Here is a 25,399-nt window from a genome sequence, read left to right as displayed (position 1 = left end):
GGGCGGCTGGGTTTTGTTGCCGGCTGCTGTGTGGAGATCCATGGGCAAACGTTTGGAGAACTGGAAGTGCATCTCAGAGACCATGACATCTCCTCCAGGAGATGCTGTGAATCGGGGCAAGCCCGGGGCAGCACAGCTGCACCTCACATAAGCCATACCCGTGGCAGAGCTTATTCGCCAGCAGAGCTGCTTCCCATCACCGGGCTGGAGCGGTCGCTCACCGCAGCCTAGAGGAAAGGCTCCCGTGACTCAACCAGCAGAGCCATATGCTTCTGCAGGACCCAAAGACGACCACGGCAAGAACGGGCAACAGCCTGGTGCTGTCCTTGGAGGGTGGGTGGAGGAGGGGGAAGGCAGTTCCCACCCTACGTTTACCCCCAAGGATGAGATTTGTGCGCAGATTTTTTTCATAGTATGGAAATGTACTAAACTTAGCAAGTGTTCAGGTATCGCGTGGTGTACAAAATCCTCCGAGACCACAGATCCTTTCAAGGCGGTGACAGGATTAACATGATGTAAAGGTACAGGATGACGTCAGAGACTTGTACACCAAACCCTTGGGAAAGGTCCCACCGCCTCCCACAGCCGGGCAGCTGCCGCTTGGCCCCGGCAGCACGGGACGCTCAGACACAGCTCCATACCTTGCACGGCGGATGGCCTACGCTGACTACAGCTCCCTACGAAAGGCTCTTCAGGAGCCTCTGGGTCCTCTGCTTCCCCCCCTTAAGTACACTTCTGAAAGGAAAAAAGCCATGCAAAAGCTATTTGCATAAATATCATAACTTTTATTGTTCTGTTCACAGTTTTTTGAGAAACATTCCTAGATTACAGTTATTCTCTCTTCAGAATTTGTGCCATTTTCCAATTTGAATCTGCCTGGCTTCAACTGCCAGTCAGTGATTCTTGTTGTGGTGCTCTTTTTAAGATCAGAGAGCTGCAGTGCTCGGTGTTTTCTCCCCGGGAAGGTACTTGTACACTGTAATCAAGACATTCTCAATTCTGGTAGATAAACTCAGCCGACTGAGTTGTTTCTCTCACCCTCTCTAAGGCATTTTCACACTCTACAAGTCATTTTTGAACCTTTTTTTGCATCCATTCCAATTACTCAGCTTCTCTTTTAAAATGTAAATATCCAAACTGCATCCAAAATTCCCAACTCTCACAGCTGAGACACACAGAAGTATAATCACTTACTGCCAATGTTAATTAAAAACAAGAACACATTAGTTAGTCTTTCACCCTGGGCCTGCACTAGGAGCATGTGTGGAGCTCTTACTCTGGTCCCGAGTACAGATATTTTCGGCATGTTAACATTTTATCAGCAGTGATTTTATGTCTGTCTTCACCAGTGATCTGGAACCACTGGAATTGTATCAGGTCCCAGCAGGGCTCTCCTGTGAGCCCCTCCATTTCATTCTGGTTCTGTTTGAACGACCTCCTAAAAGCTGCGATTGGCAGAAACCACTGTGCTCTGCAGGCGCCCCGATATACTCCAATCCCAAAGAGAACCGAGAACCAAAGACAGAATGAAATGATTTACATCACGCTCCTTCATTACCATTCATCTCCTTTTCCATCCCTTCCCTGGGGTGTCGGGCGGCTGCGCGCTTCACCCGGCCCTTGTCCCGTCCGCATCCTTCTCATCCGCAGGTCGGAGACTGCCCCGAGCATCTCCCATAGGAACAGCGATAAAGGTTTCTAGACCTATGGAATTCTAAGACGTCAATTTTTAATATTAAGCATTGCTCATGAATGACATCACCTTTCCAGTTCTTTACATCATCCCCAGCAGTTTTACCACCTGCATCCAGTAATGGTCCTCATCCTACCAGACAGATCTCCTCTGAGCTTCAGCTCTAGCACCCTCTCCACGCACCCACACATTTTTCTTTTCTTTTGGCTATTGCTTTCCTTATTAATTTTCTACACTTCATAACTCTCATTTTGAGTTGACTGCTGTCTGTTTCCCTTATTTGTTTTATATTACTTTACCTTAATTTTTCCCTTCATTTCATCACTGAAACAGGATGGGTGGTTAGCCAAAGCTGTCCCCCCTCTCAACTGCAAAATTGTTGGGGTTTTGGCCATTTAATAGCTTTCACTGAGAAAACTGCCAATTCAAATTCAGCTTTCCATTTAATTTCTTCTTCACTACCAGATTTGATATGAAATTTGCTCAGCTATGCCCTTTTAAAGCACCAGTTACATTTATTAGCAGCTTCCACTGCTGCACGCCTACCTTGAAAGTAATCAGGATTCTACGGTAACCGCCACCTTCTAGCTCTGCGATTTATTTATCTGACATCAGCAAGACAAAACCAAGTAACTTCATGTTTCACATCTAACATTGCATTAGAAAAACAGCTCAAGGACGCAGACAACATTAGTCCTGACTACTGGATTCCTTCCAACTGTAAAATAAATATGTACCTTTTTATTGTGCCTGTGAAGAAACCCGGGCTGACAGAAGCACTGGCAGGTTAGTCCCAGCTGAAAGTCAACGATAACAGGCACGTGTGTCTTGCAAAACTCTTCCCCCTTCACTTTATATCATACTTTTTAAAAGTTTAATCATTTTTTAGCCACTCCAAAAAGCACAGAAAAATAATTTTCAAACACTCTGAATACATTCACTAGCTTCCTGCACTAAGTCTGATCATGAAAGCCTTTTGTACCTTCTTTAATATCATAAGCTACTTAGACAAGTTGCCTTTGCAATTTTCTGCTTCTCTAGCAGGCACAAAAATTTAAAGCATGAGCTGAGTTTGCTGGACACACAGTCACGGATCTGATCTCATCTTCACAGCTCAATTAACAGTAACTTAGTCTTCCCGTTAGCCACCTTTATGCCCCCATTTAAAATACCTCAGAATGTATTTTGCATTCTAGATTTCCCAAACAATTCTTAAACTGAAACACAGCAACACAAAGAGGTTTTGAAGTGCTTTTGGAGATATGAACAGCATTGAGCTAGTGCTTCATTTGATAAACCATCCACAGGAGTAGAAGCGCATGCTAATTACGGTGAATAAATATGCTGCATTGAAGCAGCAGAAGAAAGCTGGAGACAGGAGACGGCTGACAATACTCACTGCTCCAAAATCTACAGAGAGCGAAGAGGAAGAAGGAACAAATTTGAAGCGGAAGGTGAGCGGTTCCCCAGGACGGGACCAGAGCCGGCAGTGCCAAGGGCCGGACCTGCCGGGCAGCCCGGGGGCAGGCAGGGTGCTGCCGCGGGCCCCACAGCTGGGACGGGCAGGCGGGGAAGAGCAAGGCTGGAAGGGCGATGGGCAGAGAGCGACCAAGAGGGAAGATACAGGCAGCAGAGAAGAACAGCCATTTAAAGACGCTCCGCTGAACAGCGCTTTCTTTGCCAAGGAGCAGTGAAGGAACAAGATGTCTTGGCTTGAGCCAAAGGGCTGAGAGAGGGAGTGGAGTGAGATTTGACAGCTCAGGCAGAACAGATCAGGAACAAAACTGCGCTGGAGAGCCTGCAGCCTCCACAGAAACGCTCTTCGGGGCTCAGAACTGAAGCAAAAATTCTGGCTCCAATCACACTCGTGCATAGCCTGCCAGTGAAATGTGAAAGCAAAACCTGCTGCTTCTACGCGGGGCTGCTCACCACTGCACGGGACGCTCGGGTCAGGAGCGGGCACCCATAGGTGGAACACCAAGGGTTCAATCCTGACACACGCGTCCGTTACTCCTAATACCACGATGCTATTTTTTAAAGTTCAACTTTTAAAAACCTAACTGTATGTTTCGTAAGAGAACTTAGGATTCCATTAAGGTAATGGACACGAAGTTGTGTTCTAGGCAGCCTTCGCCCACTCCTTGACCAGGTGCTGCAGTCTCCCATCAGTCATTGCAACGTCCTCACAGAAAGTGGCCAAACGAACAGTGCACAAACTTGGTTTTGCCATTTCCTAACTTCTCAGTGCTTGGCTTTGTACAGCCTTAATAATGGTCTTTTAAAAGTAGTTGTGTGTGGATAATTGTGTGTGGGAGCGTTGCCAACTCAAACACGAGGGAGTTCAAGAGGCTTTTCTAATCTTGTGAGTTTATCCACCAAAGAAAAAGATTTGATTAAAAAAATGAAGTACAGCTAAACTGGGAACAATACTTCACTATGGGCTGTTCTTCAGAGGCACTCCAATATCTTAAAACAAAACAAAAAAAAATCACAAAATTAGGAACTTATTAAATAGGAATAAAATGTACTGATGCAGAAACATAAACAGAAACGCCAGATGTATAATGTCAGCTTGTAATATGCGTCTTCAATTAATTCTTCTTCATTCATTTGTTTTCTTAACTTCTTTTGTTTTGCCATCTGGAAAAGGCCATTTTCTAATGACAGATCATAGTAGGAAAGATCCAAAGTTCAAGTTTGCTTCAAGGAAAAGCAGCCTTGTTTCTGCACTCGTCGTCTCAGCGTTCCTTTTGTAGTTTTCGCTCATGCAGAAGCTTCAGGACAAACTTAGGCCTGGACTGAGAGGCAGAAAGATCTACATGGAAGTTTAGTAAAGTTTTCAAAAGCTTTACTCTTCAAAGTACAAATGTGAAAGCAGTTCTATAAAAGGAAACAAAGCCGTAGGAAACTGGGGAGTAAATGACAGGGACAAAGCAATTTTGAAAACATGCAAGTGCATGCCTATTAGAATATTACGTGTAAGAGATTTCTGGCTGGCTCTTACTTGTGTTATTTTAAAAAAAAATTTCTCCAGTAAAAAAACCCAAACAACCCATTAATAAAACAAATTTTATAGTTAAGCAGATTTGAGTAGTGGAAACACACAATTACTTTTGTGCTCTGAAGCTTATCAAAATAAAAGTAACGGCACAATGAGTAATGTCACTTTTGCACCGACACCCATTTGACAACGCGATTTGGCATACATGCAGCTGGCAGCATAATACAAAGAAATCTTAATTGGACATGGTCAAAGGATCAGCATTGCCCTGCCTGAACAACAAATCCCACTATTTGTCTAACTGTAACAGACGATTTATACTAGCACTGTATCCCACTGTCATCTTTTAATGAAGTGAATCTAGAGAACTGCTAGGTTTCACTACAAGCAAGCAGCCTTGCTCAGTAGGTGCTTTTCTTTCTAAATTGCCTAAACATTGGTTTATACAAATATTTTCTAATTAGTAAACTGAGTATGTAGACTGTGTCTGATTACAAAGAATAGTAACTTCCACATACACTACTGAAATAGTCTCACTCCTGTACTGACTACTTTCTTCTTTTATATATTAGTGTTCCTGACTCAACCCCCCCCCCGAACTTCTAATACATACACTGAAATTCACTCCCCACCTGTCCCTTCTCAGCTTGCCCGCTGGAGGATGTGAGCAGTGGATGCTAACCCACTTTCAAGCAGTGAAGCAGCAGCTCTCCAACCCCAGCTGCGCTGGCGCTGCTGTGAAGTCCTAGTGCAGCTGTAACCCAGCCACAACAAACAGCAAGTTCCGAGTGCTTGTTTTACATGTTCTTTAATTTCCAACAGAGAGATTTTTGGTGGTTTTTTTTTCCTCTCCATTTCTTTATATAGAAAACAGAACTCAGGATACAGCATATCAGGACATCATGTAGAGCAAGAGAAGTATAGTTTCAACAACTTAGAATACTACAGCCAAGTCACTATTGTGCCCGAGAATTAAGGAAGTGTTCCAATTAAGAAAGTGTCATATGCATTTTCTAAAGAAAAGGGATGACATCGTTGTCTTTCATTAGGCAACTGCAACATCAAGTATTTTAAGACATTAACAATCCATTTCTGTGTGCACACCACTATGTAAATATGCTGACTGCTAAGTCAAGATCATAATAAGAATTGCAAAAGTTTACAGGTGCAGCGAATAGAAACCCTTTAGTTTAACAGCGAGAAGAAACTCTAGCAATTTGCAAAGTGTGGTTCCAACTTAATCCCACTAACAGCATTTTAGGACAAAAAAGTAACATGGAATACCGCCATCAAGCTATTACAATCCCATAATTTTAGAAAATGGCATTATGGTACATCACTCCCTCCCAACGTGACACGCGTGGCACTACCTTGCCCTTCAGTCCCTAAGGCTATTCAGTAAGAACCCAAAACTGGGTGCCCACCTTGCGTACGCAATGGTTCCAGTTGTGCGGTCACAGCTGACAACTGCCAATGAAGAACAATAGTTAAAATCATTTATGCATGAAATATTTGCTTTAAGATGTGGATAACTACATGAAAACAGTAGAAACCATTTTCCATTCGTTTCCCTGTACTAGGCCTCAGGACATTTTAGATATCTTTTTATACCAAATTGGCCCAAAGAGTGCAGACTGGAGTGCAAAGCTCCACAAAATGAAGGCTACCTAAGCAGGCTCTACTGGCTCTTAAGGAATTTAACAATAGATGGATATGCAAGTGGGCGTCTTAAAATAACAGTAAGGATAATAATTAGATTAAGTAATAACTTGATTTCTACTATCAATTAGTTTTCTAATATCTGGTGTTGTGTGAGGACACCAGACAACAATCTTATTTAGAAACCCTATGTTTCATGCATAACTTCCTCAGATATACAACGCCCTCCAGAATTAATTCACTTTCTATGAATGCTTCACGAAAACATTTGCTCTGGTGGCATCATGTAAGGAACAACTTACAAAAGATCCACGTGGCTTAAGAACATCCATCCAACGTATTTTTGCAACGTATCTACAACCTGGCCTTGGAAGAAAAAACATCCTTAGATTTCTTTCTACTGCATATGAAGGAAGAGTCTGGCCAAACAGACAGGCAACAAGGATTCCACCGATCAGCCATTTTCTTGTAAGCTCAGTCAAAACAAAGCACTCCACAGGCAACTCAGTGCTGCTGTCTGGTCAGGCTGTTGTCAGAAATAGTTAGGGAAGACCTCAGAATTTTGTTAAGTTCCAAAATACAAGCAGGTAATTTAACAGTCTTGTTTAGGACCGATGGCGTGGGTCGGCCCCAGCTGCAGAGTACTGTTGTTACCAACAGATCCTTAACTAACCAAGGTCCTGTCTGTCGGTCTCCTTGGTCATGCGTTTGTAAGGCATCTCGCAAAGCATGAGAGGGCTTTCTGGGACCTCTTTATAATCGTGGAGCGTGAAGAACAGGAACAACGTTGCTCACAAATGAAGTTCCAAGTTGCCACGGATGACTTACAAGTGCCTACTGAATGTTGGAAGGAGGACAGACATTCTGCTGGCTTTCCCCTTCACCTGGGAGCTGCCTGTGCCAGCCAAGGCAACTGTGGTAGCTAACAGCCTGTGTAAAATTTGCCCGGAACATTATTACAGACATACTCACAAGAGACCAGTTTAAAGCTTTGATCCTCCCCTTTTACCCAGCAAAGACAGAGATTATTTTTTTTTTAAAACAAACTTTTTTTGAGGTTGTTTTTCAGCAGAACAAAGGGCTCTCAGAAAAAGTTAGTATCTTTTTTTTTTAAAGCAAATTAGGAATTCAGCTCTTCTGATAACACATTTTTAATGAGATCAAGATTATTTACAGCCTCTAAAAAAAAAAAACACTGCATAGCTCAGTCTCCCCTCAGTAAAGGTTTTATCAAATATATACTTCAAAGCCATGAAAACTAATTCTGCAGCATCCCTTAGACCCTGTCTTTCTGAAAAGGTTCTTTTAAAACGTTTCATGTAAAAGTTTTCATTAGCTTCTACTGCCCAGAAAGTATCTTTTTCTTGATCAGTTCTGCCCAATTTGTCACACTGAACTCACTGCTTCGTTCTTTCCAGCTCATCTCCCATCTTCTCTGCCCTTTACAGCCATACTTTAATAGGTCGGTCACTTCCATCCTGAGCAGACAAGGCACGAGCATTTGAAAATGCTGACAATACACCTCTCATTTCTGTTGAATCTTCCAGAAGTACTTCCAGACTTGTGTTCATAAGCTGAACACACCAGTGAAGATTTTTTCCCACCTATTTTCTTACTAAACCTCACAGAAAATTTCACTTACTTGCACTTGCAAAGCAGGAAACCCTTGAGACACAAGTGGAACAAATACAAAGGTCGACAAGCGCAGCAGACAGGCTGCAGCCCGAACAGCCTTCTCAAGAAATCACAGGAACAACCAAGGAATGAAAGAAGTCACTTTTAAAAGACGGATCTCCATCCTGAAAGGTGTTACAAGAACTTTTGTCACTGATGGTTCCTGGACCTACCATCTAGGAATACAGGGGAACTGACCTGCTCTAAAACGGTTTCATCCACTGAAGTTCAACATGTTAAAACACACCGAGTTTATGTATTCTGGACTGAAAGTATGCTCAGAGACAAAACTACCTTAACCTTACTTTCAACTTGCTGTCAAGCTCTTAGCTACCGAACCCAACTAAACTGAAAAATGGGAAGTTACCTTGCACCCCAGCAGTCAGCACGGTTACTCTGAACAACGCTTACGCATATCAGGCTCACGATGGGGTGGTTTGGACTGAATTTAAAATTAGGCTGGGGAAAAAAAAAAGCTCATCCTGAAACAAGGCTGCAAGTTTCCTCATGCCATAAACAAACTAAGTTGACAGAGAATACTGTTTCCTCCCCCCCTCTACAACTGTGAGAACATGACAAAAGTAACAAAGGAAACATTAATTTGGGGGTTTTATTTTTCTTTTGTTTGTTTTTTTTTTTTTCTTTCCCCTTTTTTTAAGATGCTACATAGTCAAACAGGATTGGTCTTTTACGGCATAGGACTAGTTTACTACTAATATTTTTTCCCCTAGATAGACTTATTTACATACAAAAACCAGTTTCCTGACCACTGTTTCTCCAATGCTCAGATGATTAAAACTCCCAACAATTGTGTAGTGCCCAAAACACCAGAAGGCCGAAGAATCTCACATCACTACAGCAGCAAATTTTTAGTTCTAGTCACTGGCTTTAAACAGGTGCCTTTTCATATCATATAGTATTAGTTGATTTTGTGACATTAAGGAAACGTGAGATGAAATACATTAAATAAGTTAAATATGCATTAAACATCTCTGAATAACATTTTAATTCAACTAAATGAACCAACAGCAACGTAGCTTGGTCCCTTTATGAGAACAAGGCATTGACCTTTATTCCAAATGAGCGTCATACCAGTCAATATATGCCTCTTAATGATGCCTAGCACATTCAGCATTGCCACATACAATTCTTTTCAGCTTCTCACTATTCATTTAAGTGCCAAGAAATTGGTAACTTGCACAGAGTTGAAAGACACTGACAGAAACTGTTAAATTTATGAGCAGAATGGTGGATTAACGTATTTTACAGAAGTTATCAACACCTCCTGCCTAACCCAGCTCCAAACATCCAATAGGGCCAGCTCCAGCAGTGGAGGAATAGTTTTTTCTGTTTTTCCTGGGTTTTTTTTCTCTTTTTTTTTTTTTAAAAAAAGAGGTAATCCAGCAACATGTACCAGGGTCTAAGAACGTTTAAAATGACATATACAATATTCCACTGTAGTGTTAAATAATGATTTTTTCCCCTTCTTCATCACTGAAGCATATTCTCTTTCATTCATTCACTCATTGTACATTTTAAACTTTCTAGATTATGTTACATAGTATTTGTGCAGGGGTAATTTAAAGGCAAGACCTGTGAGATGTCATACATTAATTTTTCTTTAAACATTGTTATGAATAAATTTAATCCAATGATATGGCAGAACCATCAAACCAATTTACAATTTCCAGCATGCTGCCTCTACAAGGCTATTTTTCCTATAATTACACCAAAGACAAAGAACAAAACCACCAAAGCAAGTAGTCTGGAGCTGAGCCCTTCGTCCTTGACAGCAGCTGCAGAAGCAGATATTGGGTTGTTTGTCTGGGGTGCCTTCCTCATCCGCAGTCCATCTTCTTCCTAAAGAAACAACTATTGATTATTTCTACTGAAAAAAAGCTTTAAATATTCACCCTTCTCATATTTCTTTTAGGTGGGCATAATAAAGTAGGCAAAAGCTAATTTAAGAGATCTATTCCCTAGATAAGCCTGAGAAGGAAAGGCTACTGAGGCAGCAGAGGAATTCTGCATCTACTTGACTAGCAGAGCAAACACCACGGGCTCTTGGAATTTTTCTCCTGCTAACTAAGGTAACAGGGGAAGCAAGGAGGAAGCCTGCAAGAACGCTTGCCCAAAGTGTGGAGACAGATCTGGCACTTCAGAAACAATGATGGAGGGAATGGCATGAAGATGCTTTTCTTGCTTGGTAAGCACATACAGTTGCTGTTGGTGAAAATGCTTTTCAATATACCTAAGATAGGTTTTGAAAAATAGGCAACTTTAAGGCAATTATACTCATCATTCCTCTAGTTAGACGTCACAAGCAAATTTTACCAGCATTTGAAGGGAAATCTATTTCCCCTATCATATTAATGGTGACATTTTGACATGAAACTAATGGCAATAATTAGGATACTTTCTTGGCACGAGTTTGACAGCTCTCTTGATTTAAAGATGTGTGAGACAACAGATAAAACAACATCATAACACCAGATATCATCATTTCAAGTGGAGACGGTGCTCCCGACATCTTGACCTGAACTGTCATGCAGCGCATCTCTGTGTTAGGCACACTCCATTCCACACAGCGAGCAACTTTCGGAGATGGTGAAGGGAGTCTGATGTGACCTAACTTGTATACAGCTGAAGCAACAGTGTGATACTTCTTTTACGTGATACAGTATTACAGTGCAAAAATATAAGATACTGAAGCAAAAGCTTCCGGTCAACACATTAAAGAAATATATTCCAGAAGTAACATTGTAATAAAACTGACTGCAGCCTTAAAAATTGTCAGAGAAGTGAAATTCAAAAGGCTCAGTGTATGTCAGCATTTCTTACTTTTGAATTTAATGGGGCATCTAACGTTGTGGAGGAAAATGTGGGGTTTTTCCTTTTAAAAAAAAAAAAAATTACTTATTAGAAATCACAGACTACCTGATACCTCACTACTGCTGTAAGTCTGGATGGGGACAACTGACTTCTGTAAACAATAAAACGTTTTTTACCTATACAGTAAATTTACTGCTCGAAACAACACTTTTTCATTTCAAATATTTTAACTTCCTTTTGACAGTGACTCTAGCCTGACACTGACAGCACCTGGTCGCTGGCAGTAACTTAATATTGTTTTCTGATGTTTTACAGATGTTTCTAACGCTCCACAAGGGGAATAAACAGCTCACCATTTTAAGACATTACTGTAAGACATCAGCTCAATTCTAGGTATCTTCTGTAGAGTGTTTATTCAAGACTGATTTGCAAAAAAATAAAGTAAAATCATATAGTACTAAAGAGTATTGTGAGACACTGGCAAAACAAGAACACCAGAAGTTTAGGTCGCATCTCAGCTAAATACACATATATTATTTCTATATTCTATATATTATTTCTACATGCAAAACAAAACTGGCTACAAACGTTTAAAGAATTTCTTCACACATCAGCCAGCCAAGCAGCATCAAAGCTGACAGAACAGAGTTCCTTTCATTGGGCTCAATTTTCTTTGGTGCTGCTATCTATGAAACTAGACATGTACAACAAATGAAACTACTGCAAAAAGAGTTTTTCAGCATGGTGATAAGGGCTTCTCAATTACTTGATTTCACAGCTATGTGCTGGATAGGACAGGAAGCATATATCCATTAATTTGTCTTACTTCAGTCATTTCAACTGCATATTACAGGTGCAATTACTGTAACACTCAGTATTTGCACAACACTGCCCTCCAGCTCCCATCAGTTTGAGAGAACAGGGCCAAATCCAACACTGAATGTTTAATTCAGACTAAGAAAACTAGGTGGGAACAGAAAAAAAAGAGAGGGAATTTATTACTCTGTGTTGCTCTCCAATCAGTTTCTCTGTCTGCATGACTTGTAAGCTCCTTTCAAAGGAAGCATTGATTTCAACATTTTTTCAAAGTTTACAGAGAGAAACCTAAACTATCTTTTAATTTACAGACAACATTAAAACACTGTGCCAAGGTCAGATAAGCAAACCTTTTTAGTTGGAAGCTTTCTTTTTTTTCAGGTAAGGGATAAATCTGATAAAAAATAGCATCTTTACCTTAAACTGTTTATTCTCCTCCCGTAACCTCTGAACTTCTACTTGAAGCCTCTTATAATCTTCCATTACTTTCTTAACTTCAGTGTCATCCAAAGAAGAACTTATTGATTTAGACATTACAGAGGAATCTGTCTTTGTTGCAGTTGTGGATACAATTTTATTTATTTCTACATCATGCTGTTAAAAAAGGATAGAGTGATGTTTGGTTAGTCATTAACAACACACCACACACCTGATATTTAGGAGAAGCAGGTAAAATTATCTGTGCACACCTGAAATATGCCTGTATCAAAAGAAATAACGTTTTTCTTTCTGTAACTTTACTTCCCCTTTGACTTTCACAGAAAGCACCAGATCAGCAGCAGTAAGTGCAGACAGAATGACCTTGACTTTTCAGTCCCTGCATATATAGAAAAGGAAGTATCCTTAGACCATGTCCCACAGTATGAACAGGAACTTACTTGTTCACAGTCTGCTCATGGAGCATTAATTAGTGCTCTCCTCACCTCTCCCTCCTCAAGCAAACCGCAGGGAGTCCTGCCTTCGGATCTTCTCTATCTTCTGCACTTCAGAATGCAAAGAGACTGGCTCTCATAAGAAACAAACCACTCTCTCCCCACCCAAACTGCCATCAAAGTCTTCACATGACTTAACATAACTTTATTCATACAAATAAAGTAACAGGATCTTGTTACGACTTGTGCTTTGGTTTGTCCTAGTAAATTTTAGGCATTATGGAAAAAAATATGACTAAACAGAATAGCTGTTAAGTTTCATTTAATTCAGATTTTTTCCTTCATCTCCTCACACCACTAAACCGGAAACACAGAAGGTACCCTGGCCTACAAGAAAAGAAACTACTTTTAGAGCAAACATTCGCTGTCTGGAGCAGGTAAAGCAGTCATAATGAGACTACAGTAGTGGCATTGTAACAACACGATCATAATTACTAGCTGTCTAGTGCCAAGGCAGAACAATTGTGCCTTCAGTACCTGCATAATCGGAAATCTTTTCCAGTTTATTCAATCCATTAGTAACTCTACATTTGACACTACATGCTCCCGTTAGAAATTAATGCCGTTACCCTAACAAAAAAGGATCCTACAATATTACGGCTGCTAATTGCAATATAATCCCTAACTGCACTTGTGCCTTCCTTACTAGCTTTCTACCAATTTACTTGCTAAAACCAGTGTTGTGTCAAGGAAGCAAAGGGGAGTGTTGGACAGCCAAACTTGTATTGCTGACGGTTATAACTGCCTCGGTATAAACTCTGAGTTTTATGACCATCAATCAGCATCTTTCAATTTTCTTTGAAAATTTCTTTGAAATACTCTTTATCCTCTGATATCCTAAAAGGAAACAGATCAACTCAATGATTTGTTTGTGCTTGTGTTGCACTTACATTGTTCAACTTAGCTGCTAGCTCCAGTAAGCATCACCAAGATTTTAAACAGTTTATATTGTGTTTTCAAAGGGTGATGCCATCCAGGCAGTGAAACGGAGGGTTTTGTCTTTTGCTTATATAACTGCCTTTATAAACATGCCATTTTACATGATTTACTGTGGTATTAAAACACTCAATATGGATCTGAAAATACTCACAGGCTTGTCATTTTCTGCCGGTAGCTCAAACACACACCTAAGTTTTGAATCCATGAGTTCTTCTGGTTTTGCTTCTTTCCACTGGAACAATTTAATATTAAATGTATTAATATAATAAGGCAGATTGAATACACAGGGTATTATGTAAACAAATCACATCATTTCAGGTAAAAACCCCACAGATGTTAATCATGTTACCGTTAACCACATATATGATGAAAAATGAGACCAAATAGGTAACTGATCAAAGACCAGATACGATGAAGGTAATCATTCTAAATAGTCTGTAACTTACACAGGTAATTCACGAGAGAACTGGGAACTGTGTAAGAGTAATTAGCATAGACAGAGGGAGCTATGGTCCCGAATCAAAAAAAAAAAAAAAAAAAAAAAGGAGGGGTGCATTCAAAGGATGGGAAAGATAACAAAACCCAAATCAGTAACAATGTTAGTTCTGAAGTCTTCAGCGGAGATCCTATTCAAGCTTTTCAAATTGCACATGAGGTTTTCTTCCTGACTGATACCAATTACAGGACTGTTCTCCAGCTCCTTCATTTTTCAGCGTCAATATCTAAACAATAACAGATGTGCTACACAGAAAGGGATAGCTTCCCCTCTCATTCCTTCTCCCCCCTTCAACTAGGGAGTCTACCATTAAAAAGCGTCCTTCTGATATTTTAATAGGGCTTAACATTTATAAACTCGTATCAGCTGTAACCCTGAACTAAAAAGACTGATTTACAGTAGTGACTAAAAAGCTTGATTCATGGTAGTGATATAGAGCAAGAAGCGTCCACATTTATGTCCTGGAGCTCTCACACACTTCACTTTGACCACACTCCTGGTAGCATGGTATTGCTCAGCACAGCTCACGCAGGTGTCAAATTACGGCTAAACCCTGTGCAACCTGAAGAAGTATTTGACTCATCCTAAATAGCTGAGTCGTACTTCAGCTCTTCTGTGGCTCAAGTCAGAATTCTATTTCAAGCTCGCTGGCTGCCTGTGAAGTGTTGAAAGGTTTATGGTACTCCAATAATTTGTCTCACCTGTTTATCCAGAATAGGAAGAGATCTGGAGAGTGGTAACAAAACTGAGAACTGATCAAGCGTCATAGGAAAAGAAACCGTATTGGTCTAGAGAGGTTTGGAAAAATGAAATGGCCATCTAGGTCCTAAAAAGCATTCTTTGCTAGCAGAAGAACATTTTTCATGGTACAAGTAACTCAAAGAGTTAGAAAGGCAGACACACTGGCTTAACTTTCTAGCAATGAAGACATTTTACTACTATTGCTGTTTCTCCCACTGGATCTTATTTTGAGGCCATTAGACAAATATAGTTCCATAAATCTCTTTCAGAAGGGAATTCTTAACTCTGCAGACTTCCACAGCTTTAAATAGCTATTCAGAAGAAGATGCATACTATAAATACTACTGTAAAAAAAGCCATGACAGGTACTCTGAGGTTTTTTGGGGTTGGCTTTTTTGTTTTTAACTAATAAGCATACATACAAACACATACAAGCCGCACATTTTAGACTAATGGCCTTTTTTTCTTTTTTATTGTGTCCTCAATAGCTACTGCATATTCTCCCAAGCTAACAAAAGCTAGACTAGAGGCAGATTCCTTGTGCCTTCTTGCAGTAGCAAATCTTGCTGCTATCAGAAAGCCACCAGTTGACATACTGGTTTGTTCCTTTCCAAGTTGTCTTAATGTAGCCTGACATCTTATTTCTAGGTTGTTTGTCCTTCTTTGCTTCAGCACCTACATGCCTCTGTTATTCTCATTTGTAATCCACAGGACAAACTATGAGGGCCTTTCATCTACCTAAGCCACATCAGACACAGGCAGGGAATAAAGAAAAATACAATACAGCTCTTGCCGGGAAAAGGAGCTGCTCAAGGGAAGGCTCAAGACAGAGTACAGAGGCATAAAATACAAAGATGCCAGAGACTTTGAATATATTCTATATATTCTTACAATCTATATTTCAACTTGGCCTTTCGAAAAAATTATATATTGAAAAAAACCACAACTGCTTAACATTTGTTTCATGGCTTGGTATCTCACAGCAGCATCCTAAAGAAGCAGTGCAAGATTCTTGGGGCTTGAAATAAACATAAAACACCTTGCCATACACAGAGATGGAAATCTGGCAAAGCTTTCAAGGATCATTCCAGTGCGGTTTGACAACAGCCCTTAAGCAATGCAGTAAAAGGTCTTACAAAATTATACAATCAGAAAGAAATTCATTTTAGTTAATTTTAATACTTACTACTGCTTCCATATCTGAAGTATCAGCTGGAGCAAACATAGACTGAACCATAAACTTGTGTTTACTTTTCTCATTAGGGTCATAGTCAAAAGGCTGTAGCATCACTGGAAGAAAAACCCCAAAACACATTACATTCACATTGCATCGAGACACAGTCACGCACTGATGATACAGCTACCAGATTTGAGTAACACAAACATTCAAATGGTTTCAAGCTGTATGTCCGTTATGACCAAAGCAGCAGCTGAGATCAGGAACCTTACTTTAAAACAAAATTTTCGAAGAAGAGAAGAGAAACAGACTTCTTCTGTCTCCCTAGATTCTTGTCTGAGAATTTTGGAAATGCTGAGCACTGTACAATATTTTGTACAAAACTATGGCAAGATAGTAATTTATGGTAAATAGGATAATTTACATGTCTTTGCGGCAGAGCGAAAAATTCTCAGAGAAAGTATATTTTTTTTTTCTTCCTCCATCCTTGGGGCAGAAGTAACAAGCTGGCATTTTGACTAGTCGTACACACAGTACTGCTGATGGTTCCCAAGAAAATCTACAGAGGCAAAGTCAAACATTTGAAACCTTGAGGTTCAAGTCTCAAGATGGAAATTTCCTCTACAAAGTTTAAGAGTCTCACGGTGTTTATCAAGTACAAGTATTTCTGTTCCAAAAATAAGTTGCTGAAAGTTTGTTACCAATTTATAGCACAAAGTTTACGGTTAAACGCTATGTAAACTTTGCCTCTGAAAAGTATACAAGAAAGGAAGGTATTTTTCTGGATTTGAAAGTCATAAACATTCCAAAATTTACGTATGCAGAAAATGACTGTGTTCAGGGGGTAGAGAGAAAGGAGCAGCAGGTCTGGAGTGCCTTTTTTTTTTTTTTTTTTTCTCTTTCATTTAATATTAGCAATTTGCATGTCTTTTCTTTCTGGGTAAAGAACCTCTTAAAATTACTTGAAGAGCAAGAGTTCTTGTCTTTCATTTACACGGAATATTCATTAATCACAGCAGTCACTTAGAACTGCTACATTTTCCAAATGACACCTGGATATTCAGCTACTGTGACATTAATACACAGAGGCTTGGCTTCAACATGAACCAGTACATAAGTAAAAATAAGCAAAGCAGTTTACATAAACATGTTGTTAGTTACTGCATAAATCTACCCCCCCCCCCCAATTTCAAATGAAGCTTGCATATATTGCAATTACTGTTATAATAAAATATGATGTAAGGTTTAGAAATTCACATTTTATGACCCACGAGGCTACTTCAGTCCCTTAATCCAATCACTATGAAGAGAAGCAGTTCAAGAATTAGAATTACTTCCAAGTACTAGTGCTATCAACATTATGTGCCCCAATTCATATGCTCCGATTGAAGGGGTCTGTCGTATAAAAGAGATATCCAAAGATCTCATTTATTGCAAATGAAGGCAAGTCACACTAATTTGCCTCCTTCAATGAGTAGGATATGTTATGGCTGTGCCATCTTTATTATGCACGCAATCTGCGGCTATCAAAAACCACATGCTTTTTAAAGCTGGAAGAAAAGGAAGATGGCAAATTCTCTCAGATGAAGAGCTTTAAAGATTATTATATATTTATAACTCACCTTGCAGTAATCAACTATTAGTCCAAAATAAACATTTGCAAATTAACAGGCTACTTTTAAAACTAATTTTACAAACAGAAGAGACTGCATTGCAAAAGCACATATATTTCAACATTGCACGATACATCACTGAGAAGCAGCACCATAATTTCTTCTCCCCTGTGGTAGACACCTCACTTATTTCAAGTCTATATAATGTGTAAGCTCCAACTGGGTAGTCAGAACTATCCACTGTTTACGGAACTTCTCCAGATCTGCTGTTTTTTCAGTTTGCTTTGCAGAGTGCAGCTATAAGCTCATTTGAAAATCATTACTTCCCAAGTGATAGTGCTGAAGCCATTCTCAAACGCCAAACGATTGCTGCTCTGAAATCCATTCACTGGATCCTAAGAGCAGGCAGCTAGAGAGGGCTCAACAGTACAACGTTGTTAGCACTTGTATTTTTAGATCAATACATGAAAGCCACATTGACACAAATTACTCAGCAAATGTCTTGTAAGCCAGATGGGAAGCTCAAAAATATGTACTTTGCTCAAGTGGAAACCAAACCATTTCATCATTTATCCACATACTATTGGGAGTTTCTGTGAAAGCTCAGTTCCATGTAACTGCCTTAATTGCTGGAGAATTTGCTACTGTGAATATGGCTCCTTTGTTTTGACTGGAAATGCCATACCTTATGCAAGAACAATGTGAGAAGTCTATGTTCCTAGAAAATGCCTCATCAAATCAGTCATCTCATCTGGTCAAAAGCTTCTGACCAGCTTTCATCAGAATCCAAAGTTCTAAGACACAAAATGATTAACACGATCTTCCAAGTTCACTAGCACCAGCATCCGTCAGGCACAGATACGCATTTCAACCACTTCCTAAACTGATCACCCTACAGCTAAAGCACCAGAAGTATCCTACCACAAGCAAAAACTGCAAAGTCATTGAGAGACCAATGGAATAAGGAATAATGCAAGCTGTATTTGTTAGCCCACTCACCTCTCAAAATTCAAACATGAAGGACTGACCTCATGTACATCCTGTTTTGAAGTGTTCCAAAGAAATGGATACCAGTTTTCTCACACATTCCTGCTATACCCCACATCTGTTACGAAAGGTCCTCCGTAGATAGAGAAGGAGAGGTGGTGATCACCTAATATGCTCTTTCTTTTTCCTAAAACCGTTCACTGGCAAAGTTAATAACAATGTCATAAGCATTAAACTCTTCTGGTTTTCACTAGAGTAAGCCTGCTTTCTCAAGCAACAGAGGAAGTTTGAAGCAAGGAACAGGGAAGGAGGCAAAACTCTGCTCATAATGCTTGCTATGATCTGGCACTCCCTTCCAAGAGCAGAAGGAACAGTAAAGTCTCCCTGCTTGGCTAGTCAGCAACCTTCCTCCAGTTTCCATATAAATTTATTAATGGCCTGTTTACTTGGTCCTGGACCAACACTGCCCTTCTGCTTCAATATCAAAGAAGGGGAAGAGTCATTTACTTCTGTTACACTCCAAGACATCAATCACAGTAACTCTTGGCCTTCTGGTACAGTAAATAAGCCAGACTCGGAAGGTCTTCTCCAGGCCAGGCTCCCCATTCATTCCCTGCACCTGTTCTGCCTGGAACTCCTCTATATGAGCTACTCTAACTATACATCTAGGAAATTTTACTAGTGCCTTGGACAATAGCATTTACACTCTCTTATCTCTTCCATTACCAGCCTGCTCCTGTTTGCACCTACTACATTTGCCTTATTCATAGCCACGTTATGTCAGCACCCTGGTCACCCTACCAAGCCTCCGTCACTTAACAAGCTTGCAATTATAGTAGCAGTATTCTATTCTCCAAGTATGTGATTTTGCAGTTTTTCTGATGAAACTCATCCTTTTTTTTTTTTTTTACTGCAGCCTTCAAGGACACCCAGTTCTGCTGCTGCATATCTTCAGCCTCGCAACTTTACATCATCAGGGCTTTTTGTGTACTCTTTTTGTGCCAGAATTGCTTATAAAAGCATTAAACAAGATTAGTAGCAAGAATCATTCTCCAGAAACGTCACTAGTAACTTCCTGCTATTACATTTCCATCCACCACATCACTGTTTACACTTTAAGTAGCCTATTCAATAGTCTGTGAATCTATTTTTCTTTTCTAGCTTTACTGGTAATTTTCCCAAATGGCAATGCATGCAATTCATTATGGTCAGGATAGATCAAATCTATGACACTTACATCACCTTTACACAAAACACCCCAACCAGCTACGGGGGCAAGCCTCAAGATCACTGTGCAATTTGATCAGCTCTGCCAGAGGTGAGCAAAGTACGCTCACATCTACAGCAACAGGCAGAATCCACTGCACCATTTCACACGTGTTCTCTGTTCACTTGGTATTTACTGTAAATGTTTCAGTAATAGTAAAAAATGATGAATCTGCGACAATCAAGATTGGTTCTTCTAAAGCAAGCAGACAAAATCAAACCAAACCTTGGCAGTCGCTACACAGGCCTCAATGCCCAGGGGCACGGGGCACAGCAGTGATGTTACCTCGGGAGAGCTGGGGGCTGCAGCAGCGGATGGGACACGATCGGTGCGTCGGCGAAAGGAGCAGCCCCGCTGGGACCGAAGAGAACAGCAGCTGCAGAAGCGCCCTCCTGAAGACAATGCAAACTGCCTTTCCAAAGTCAGGCAAGTTTACAGAAGACTAAAAATCCCCCCCGAGGATATTCGACTGCAACCTAAGGATAACATTGGCTTCTCCCCATTTTTAGGAAGCATGTTCAGACTGCTCTCTTCAGCAGGACACTGCACAGATGGCACCATCTGTACTCCCTTTCTCCCCCTCATCACACACCTATCTGCAGACTCATCAACACCTGCTTATATTTTTTCACTTTTCCTTTATAATCCATTCATGTCTTTTATTTAGATTTCAACCTCTCAGAAGCCACAAAATCAGGTATCTCTGCTGAAATACGACTTGTTTCACAAAAATGGAATGTGTACAAATACCCTTCATTTCAAAGTCTTTCAGCCCAAGTGCAATGAAGTCAGATGACAGCGCGCACACACTTCCCGGCAGTTACATAAACTCCGCTGCTAAAATTACATGCCATTATCTAACAGGTGAAAACACGGGCTACAAACCTGGCATCGCAGCAAGCAGTGCATGCTGACATGGTCTTAAATGCTGATATTTAGGAAAAGCTGTGATATGGCCTAAGAAGTCAGTATTTGACACTCCACTAGGAAAAAGCAAGCTTTACTTTTCTAGCATTTTATGTGCTTTAAATGAGCCATCATATTAGTATGAAATAAAGTGGGATAATGTTCTGATTGCTGCCTCTGTCTTAGAGCAGAGTATCTTCTCATATACTTGCATCAAAATAGTACAGATAGTTTCTCAGGAGTGTAAGAAAGGCATGCGGTTACTACAGCACAAGGAAGATAAGGCTACCCCAAACTCAGCTTCAGTCAGTAAAATTCTGAGAAACTAATAAATTGTTCCAGAGCTTCGTGCCACGAAGGCACTGATTTTTTTGGAGAGATGAGGTGCAGCACCAACACAGTGCTATCAAGCGACAGTGCTAAAGCCAGTCAGCAATTCAAGAGGACAGAGTGCATATAGTAAATACTGCTCAATTAGTTTAAGTGTCTGGTAGTTATTACTGAATTAACTATATTCTAATACTTTCTCCTCAGAAGTATTTTCAGTAGGTTTGGAGGAATTCAAGTCCTATTTTTATGCCCTGTGCAAGACTTGAATGACATGACTGAAAAATAACTGATTCAGAAGCAAAGAAATAAATTCTATTAATTTTTCAATTCATTAACTCCAAAATCAGCCCTCTGTTCTTAAGCAACATTACTCCAAAGCAAAGGTTAACCACGTCTCCCCTCTTCTTGTGAACTCAAAAACAATTCTGTTCTGTAAGTTAATCAAAGTCCCCCCTCTGATCTCCCGTCCAAAAGATCCCTTCTGCTAATCAGAACCAAAGACAGTGTCATCTTCAAGTCCAAAATTAAGTCCCACGCGTGGTTTAAAGGAGCTACCAGGAGTGCAATACATACAGCTCTACTAAAGAGAAATTCAGCCATAGCACAAGATAAAGACAGCTTCAGTTTAGAAGGTTTCAGAAAATACAGAATTAGTGTTTGTAACACCAGAATTCTGTAACATACCTACCTATGAATTTACCTTAATATATTACCTGAAGAAAAATGAAAGTGTACTGCTTGCATTTTAAAATATAATGTTAATGCAAGGACTGGCAATTTAGGATCATTATTTATTATTACCAAGTTGTTATCAGCATGAAAATCTGTACAACATAAACGTGAGCTTGTGATTAAATCTGCCACAGCCATTTGCAGAACTGAATCATAAATCACTATAAATAAAGTTATCAGAAAAGGGAAATTTTTCAAAAGCTATGTGAGCAAGAGCAAAGCATAGCTTAGGGTTAGCACAGCAGTCTCTCATAATGGGATACTTTAAGTCAAGTCCTGGACTAGATCCATATTCTATCTGGTATGCTGCTGGGAAGAGTCGGGCTGGAAAAGCAACTAAGGCGTAGGCATGCTGGTAGCATAACATAAGCTGGCTCATACAACACTTGCCCATACGATGTTCTACTCAAGGTAGAGTGAAGTGACATTGTAAGCAGAAGTTTACGAAAACCATGTTGAGATCAAAACGACATTTCAAAAAAGCATGGTATGTGCCTGCAAAGGAAGAGGGCTTTTAATTCTGAAAGTTAATCTGAAAGATGAAAGAATCCACATCTTCATAGCATGAAGATCATTTATAGCTAGAAACCTTGCTAATTTACATTATCACTTCATTGATTTTTATGCATTTAATATGCTTGCCTGCAGCTAGTATAGAAGACAGACAGCTTTACTTGGGAATTGTCCCGAGTTTTAAAACTCTCAATTTCTCTCCAGAAAGCTCTTTCATTTACATATTAGTCATTTCAGAGCTTACTGGATACGTACTAGACTTCTGAAGCAGCAGTGCTTTTCCAGCCCCACTTGCAGCTACCACATTGCACTGGTTATCTCCTCCCTGTGACACTCCCTGGAGATTAACTGCAAGCAAGGCACAATTCTGCAATCGTATGCCTGCTCAATCGGACACAACAGAAATCCCAAAGACAACAGATCAATGAGTGTTCAAATGTTGGCATGCACAAGAAGACTTACAAGATTAGTCTCTTAACATCACAGTACAAAGTATTCTTGGGATCACTTTTTTGTTGTTGAAGCAAGCTCTCCAAAGGTGAGGTGTTTAAATATTTTACATTTTATTAAATAAAAAATTGAAGTCTTGATTTTTACATTTTGGTGTTGGTTTTTTTTTTCTTCTTTAAGTAAAAGGCAGTAGTTTTAGCTCCTGAAATTTCTTATTGCAGGCTATAAGAGTTTGGTAAGAGACTAATGGCAATCCATACAACCTATCAGTATTTTTTTCTTATCTTGCCAGCATTAAAATTTATTAAAAATAGTAAAACAAATCCGCATGTTTACAGAAATAATTTTCTTAACTAAGTCATACTTTATTCATGCAGTATGCCAATACTACGTGCTTTGACAGAATTCTTTATTAAAAACATGGATCGTAGAAGCCATTGAGAAAATACATTGCTTTCAAGCATGTACCATCAGCAAGTTAGTAATGTACAGACATTCTGTTTATGCGAAATGCTCAGCTCTTTATGCTTTCAAAGTAAGCCACTTCTTTGCTTTTCCATTACAAAGTTTAGGCCAGTCAAGAGCTCCTGACTCATTAGTGAAGATTTTTCCTATGAATAGCAAAGATTTAGTCACTTGACATTTCTAAGACTAAAGCATATCGCATCTTCAAGGAACACCAAAAAAGCATGGTTGGAAAGTAAAAGTTTTCATTATTGGTTATATTAGACAGTTCAGCAACAGCCTACCTCAGCCTAAGCTGGTGTGGCTGCAATCCACCCAGTTTTACTCTTCCCTTGACGTGCCCATCCAAGCACTCGTCCGACCCTGCGGTGAGCTGCTTCAGGAAGCTAAACTGGCAATAAACTAACTGTACAAAAATAATCCCACAGGGAGGGCAGGGCTGATTTGGATCGGTTGGCTAAGGCTGTCATTGAACTACATAATCATTTACGTATTTCTCCCTTTTTCGTCTCCCAAAACAAGATGTAAAACCAAACCTATTACTGCTAGACCAGGGATAAGGGAAGTAAGGATACACGAAATAGCTGCTTTTCCATGAAATCACAACCTCTTGCTTTTACAAATATTCACCAAAATACTTTCAAATTGCAAAGCGTTCCAAGAAATAACTGATTAGAAGAAGCTATTTCCAATCATCAAAAAACTGACTGAACGACTTACCAGAAACATTAATTGATGTTCCTGCATCGATAATCCCACTGTTAGGCCTTACACAGTATCTGCGTGGTGCTGTGGTCTTAACTTTGAAGCACACATTTCTGTCTGTAGGATTGCCAAGTTTCAGGTTTGTAGTGACAACATCTGTGAAAGGACCTGAGGAGGAGAGCGAAAGCAGACTTGAAATCACATAGAAAGTACTTCTCAAGCAGAGGCTAAGCAGGCTTTCAATCTCTGCTCACAAATCTTATAAAGTAATTAGATGTTCAATTTCCAGCTATGGCACGTACAGATAACTGCACACAAAGCTGAGGATGCATCGAGGCCTCTGAGCAGTCTGAAGTGTAGCACGCTCCAGCACTCACAGTGAGCTGAAGTTGATCATTAACAGCAAAACAAAAAGGGGGAAATCATCTATACATGGTGCCAACACAACAACATGGCATTCAAATTATGCCACATTCGCTGCTGTATCATAGTTACTCCATTCTAACTACTGAATCCCAGTAAACCCAGGCTTACAGAGATACTATATATACCTGTGTCATAGATGATAAATAGGGGAGTACAGTACAGTACGTTAACGGGAAAGGAGACGATAACTAAGTGGCTACTACAGATCCATCTGCATATGCAAGCTGTACCTCCACAGAAGCAGGATTCCACCAGCTATTCAGAAATGCCATACCACAACCAGCAAGATAAGCATTCAGTGTGCGTCCCTTATCCTACCAAGTCCTTTTTTTTTTTTTTAATTCTCTTGGCTACTAGAAATGATAATCCAGAAGAAATCTTCATAAAATAGCCTACCTCACCCAAGACAGGAAATAGGAAAATTCTTGGATCCTGAGAGCACTGCCAAAGATTTCTATATTAGCAAAGCCAGAATCAAACCACTGTCATGTTCTGCAACATCAAGTGCAGGCAAATGAATTCTCACAGCCTCACTACCTAGTTGGAACTGCCAAAATCCCTCCGGTTAGAGGAAAGCCTAGTTACCGATTTTCTACAAGACACTGATAAATCAGACAGGTAGCATGCAACTGTAGTGCCTGCTCAGATGGTAAAGAAGCAAAATTAAAAGAAATGTAACCACACTTTGATCAACTGTCTTTTGCATAAAAGTGATTAAATTGATGCCTGAATAAGATACCTTCATCCATCCTCAGGAGCAAAAGCAAATTGGTCAAAAAACACACTGAACCTTTCCTTGCAGAAATGACAGTCCTGAAATTTAAAGAGTGAATGATGACGATAGTACAAATACTAGCAGACAACATGCCACCACTCTACTCCTGCAGCATGGCTGGCTTAATATAATTTAAGTTTGCTTCCTTTTCTACAAAGTCATCACACAAATTTGTCTCCTAAGATGACATTTAATACAGCTTTAAAAGCATTACACTCCTGCAACCTTTATCCTTGATCCAATTTGTTTTAAGTAATTAGAAGGGCAAAC

General features: G+C 39.9%; 1 protein-coding gene across 1 annotated transcript in view; it reads right to left on the bottom strand.

Moving 5' to 3' along the window:
* Positions 1-5,486: 5,486 nt before the first annotated feature.
* VAPB (VAMP associated protein B and C) overlaps positions 5,487-25,399 on the bottom strand; it is a 34,630-nt gene continuing 14,717 nt past the window's right edge. Inside the window, exons 2-6 of the mRNA XM_075438436.1 lie at positions 23,944-24,096; positions 15,970-16,073; positions 13,698-13,778; positions 12,093-12,269; positions 5,487-9,887 (exon numbers count right to left, since the gene is read on the bottom strand). Coding sequence (XP_075294551.1) covers positions 9,729-9,887; positions 12,093-12,269; positions 13,698-13,778; positions 15,970-16,073; positions 23,944-24,096 — 674 coding nt within the window. The 3' untranslated portion in view covers positions 5,487-9,728. The remainder of the gene's footprint in view (positions 9,888-12,092; positions 12,270-13,697; positions 13,779-15,969; positions 16,074-23,943; positions 24,097-25,399) is intronic.

The sequence above is a fragment of the Opisthocomus hoazin genome, chromosome 18, assembly GCF_030867145.1.
Source record: "Opisthocomus hoazin isolate bOpiHoa1 chromosome 18, bOpiHoa1.hap1, whole genome shotgun sequence".
Classification (NCBI taxonomy): Eukaryota; Metazoa; Chordata; class Aves; order Opisthocomiformes; family Opisthocomidae; genus Opisthocomus; species Opisthocomus hoazin.
Note: the sequence above shows the minus strand (reverse complement) of the source record. Positions and strands in the feature narration are given on the sequence as shown.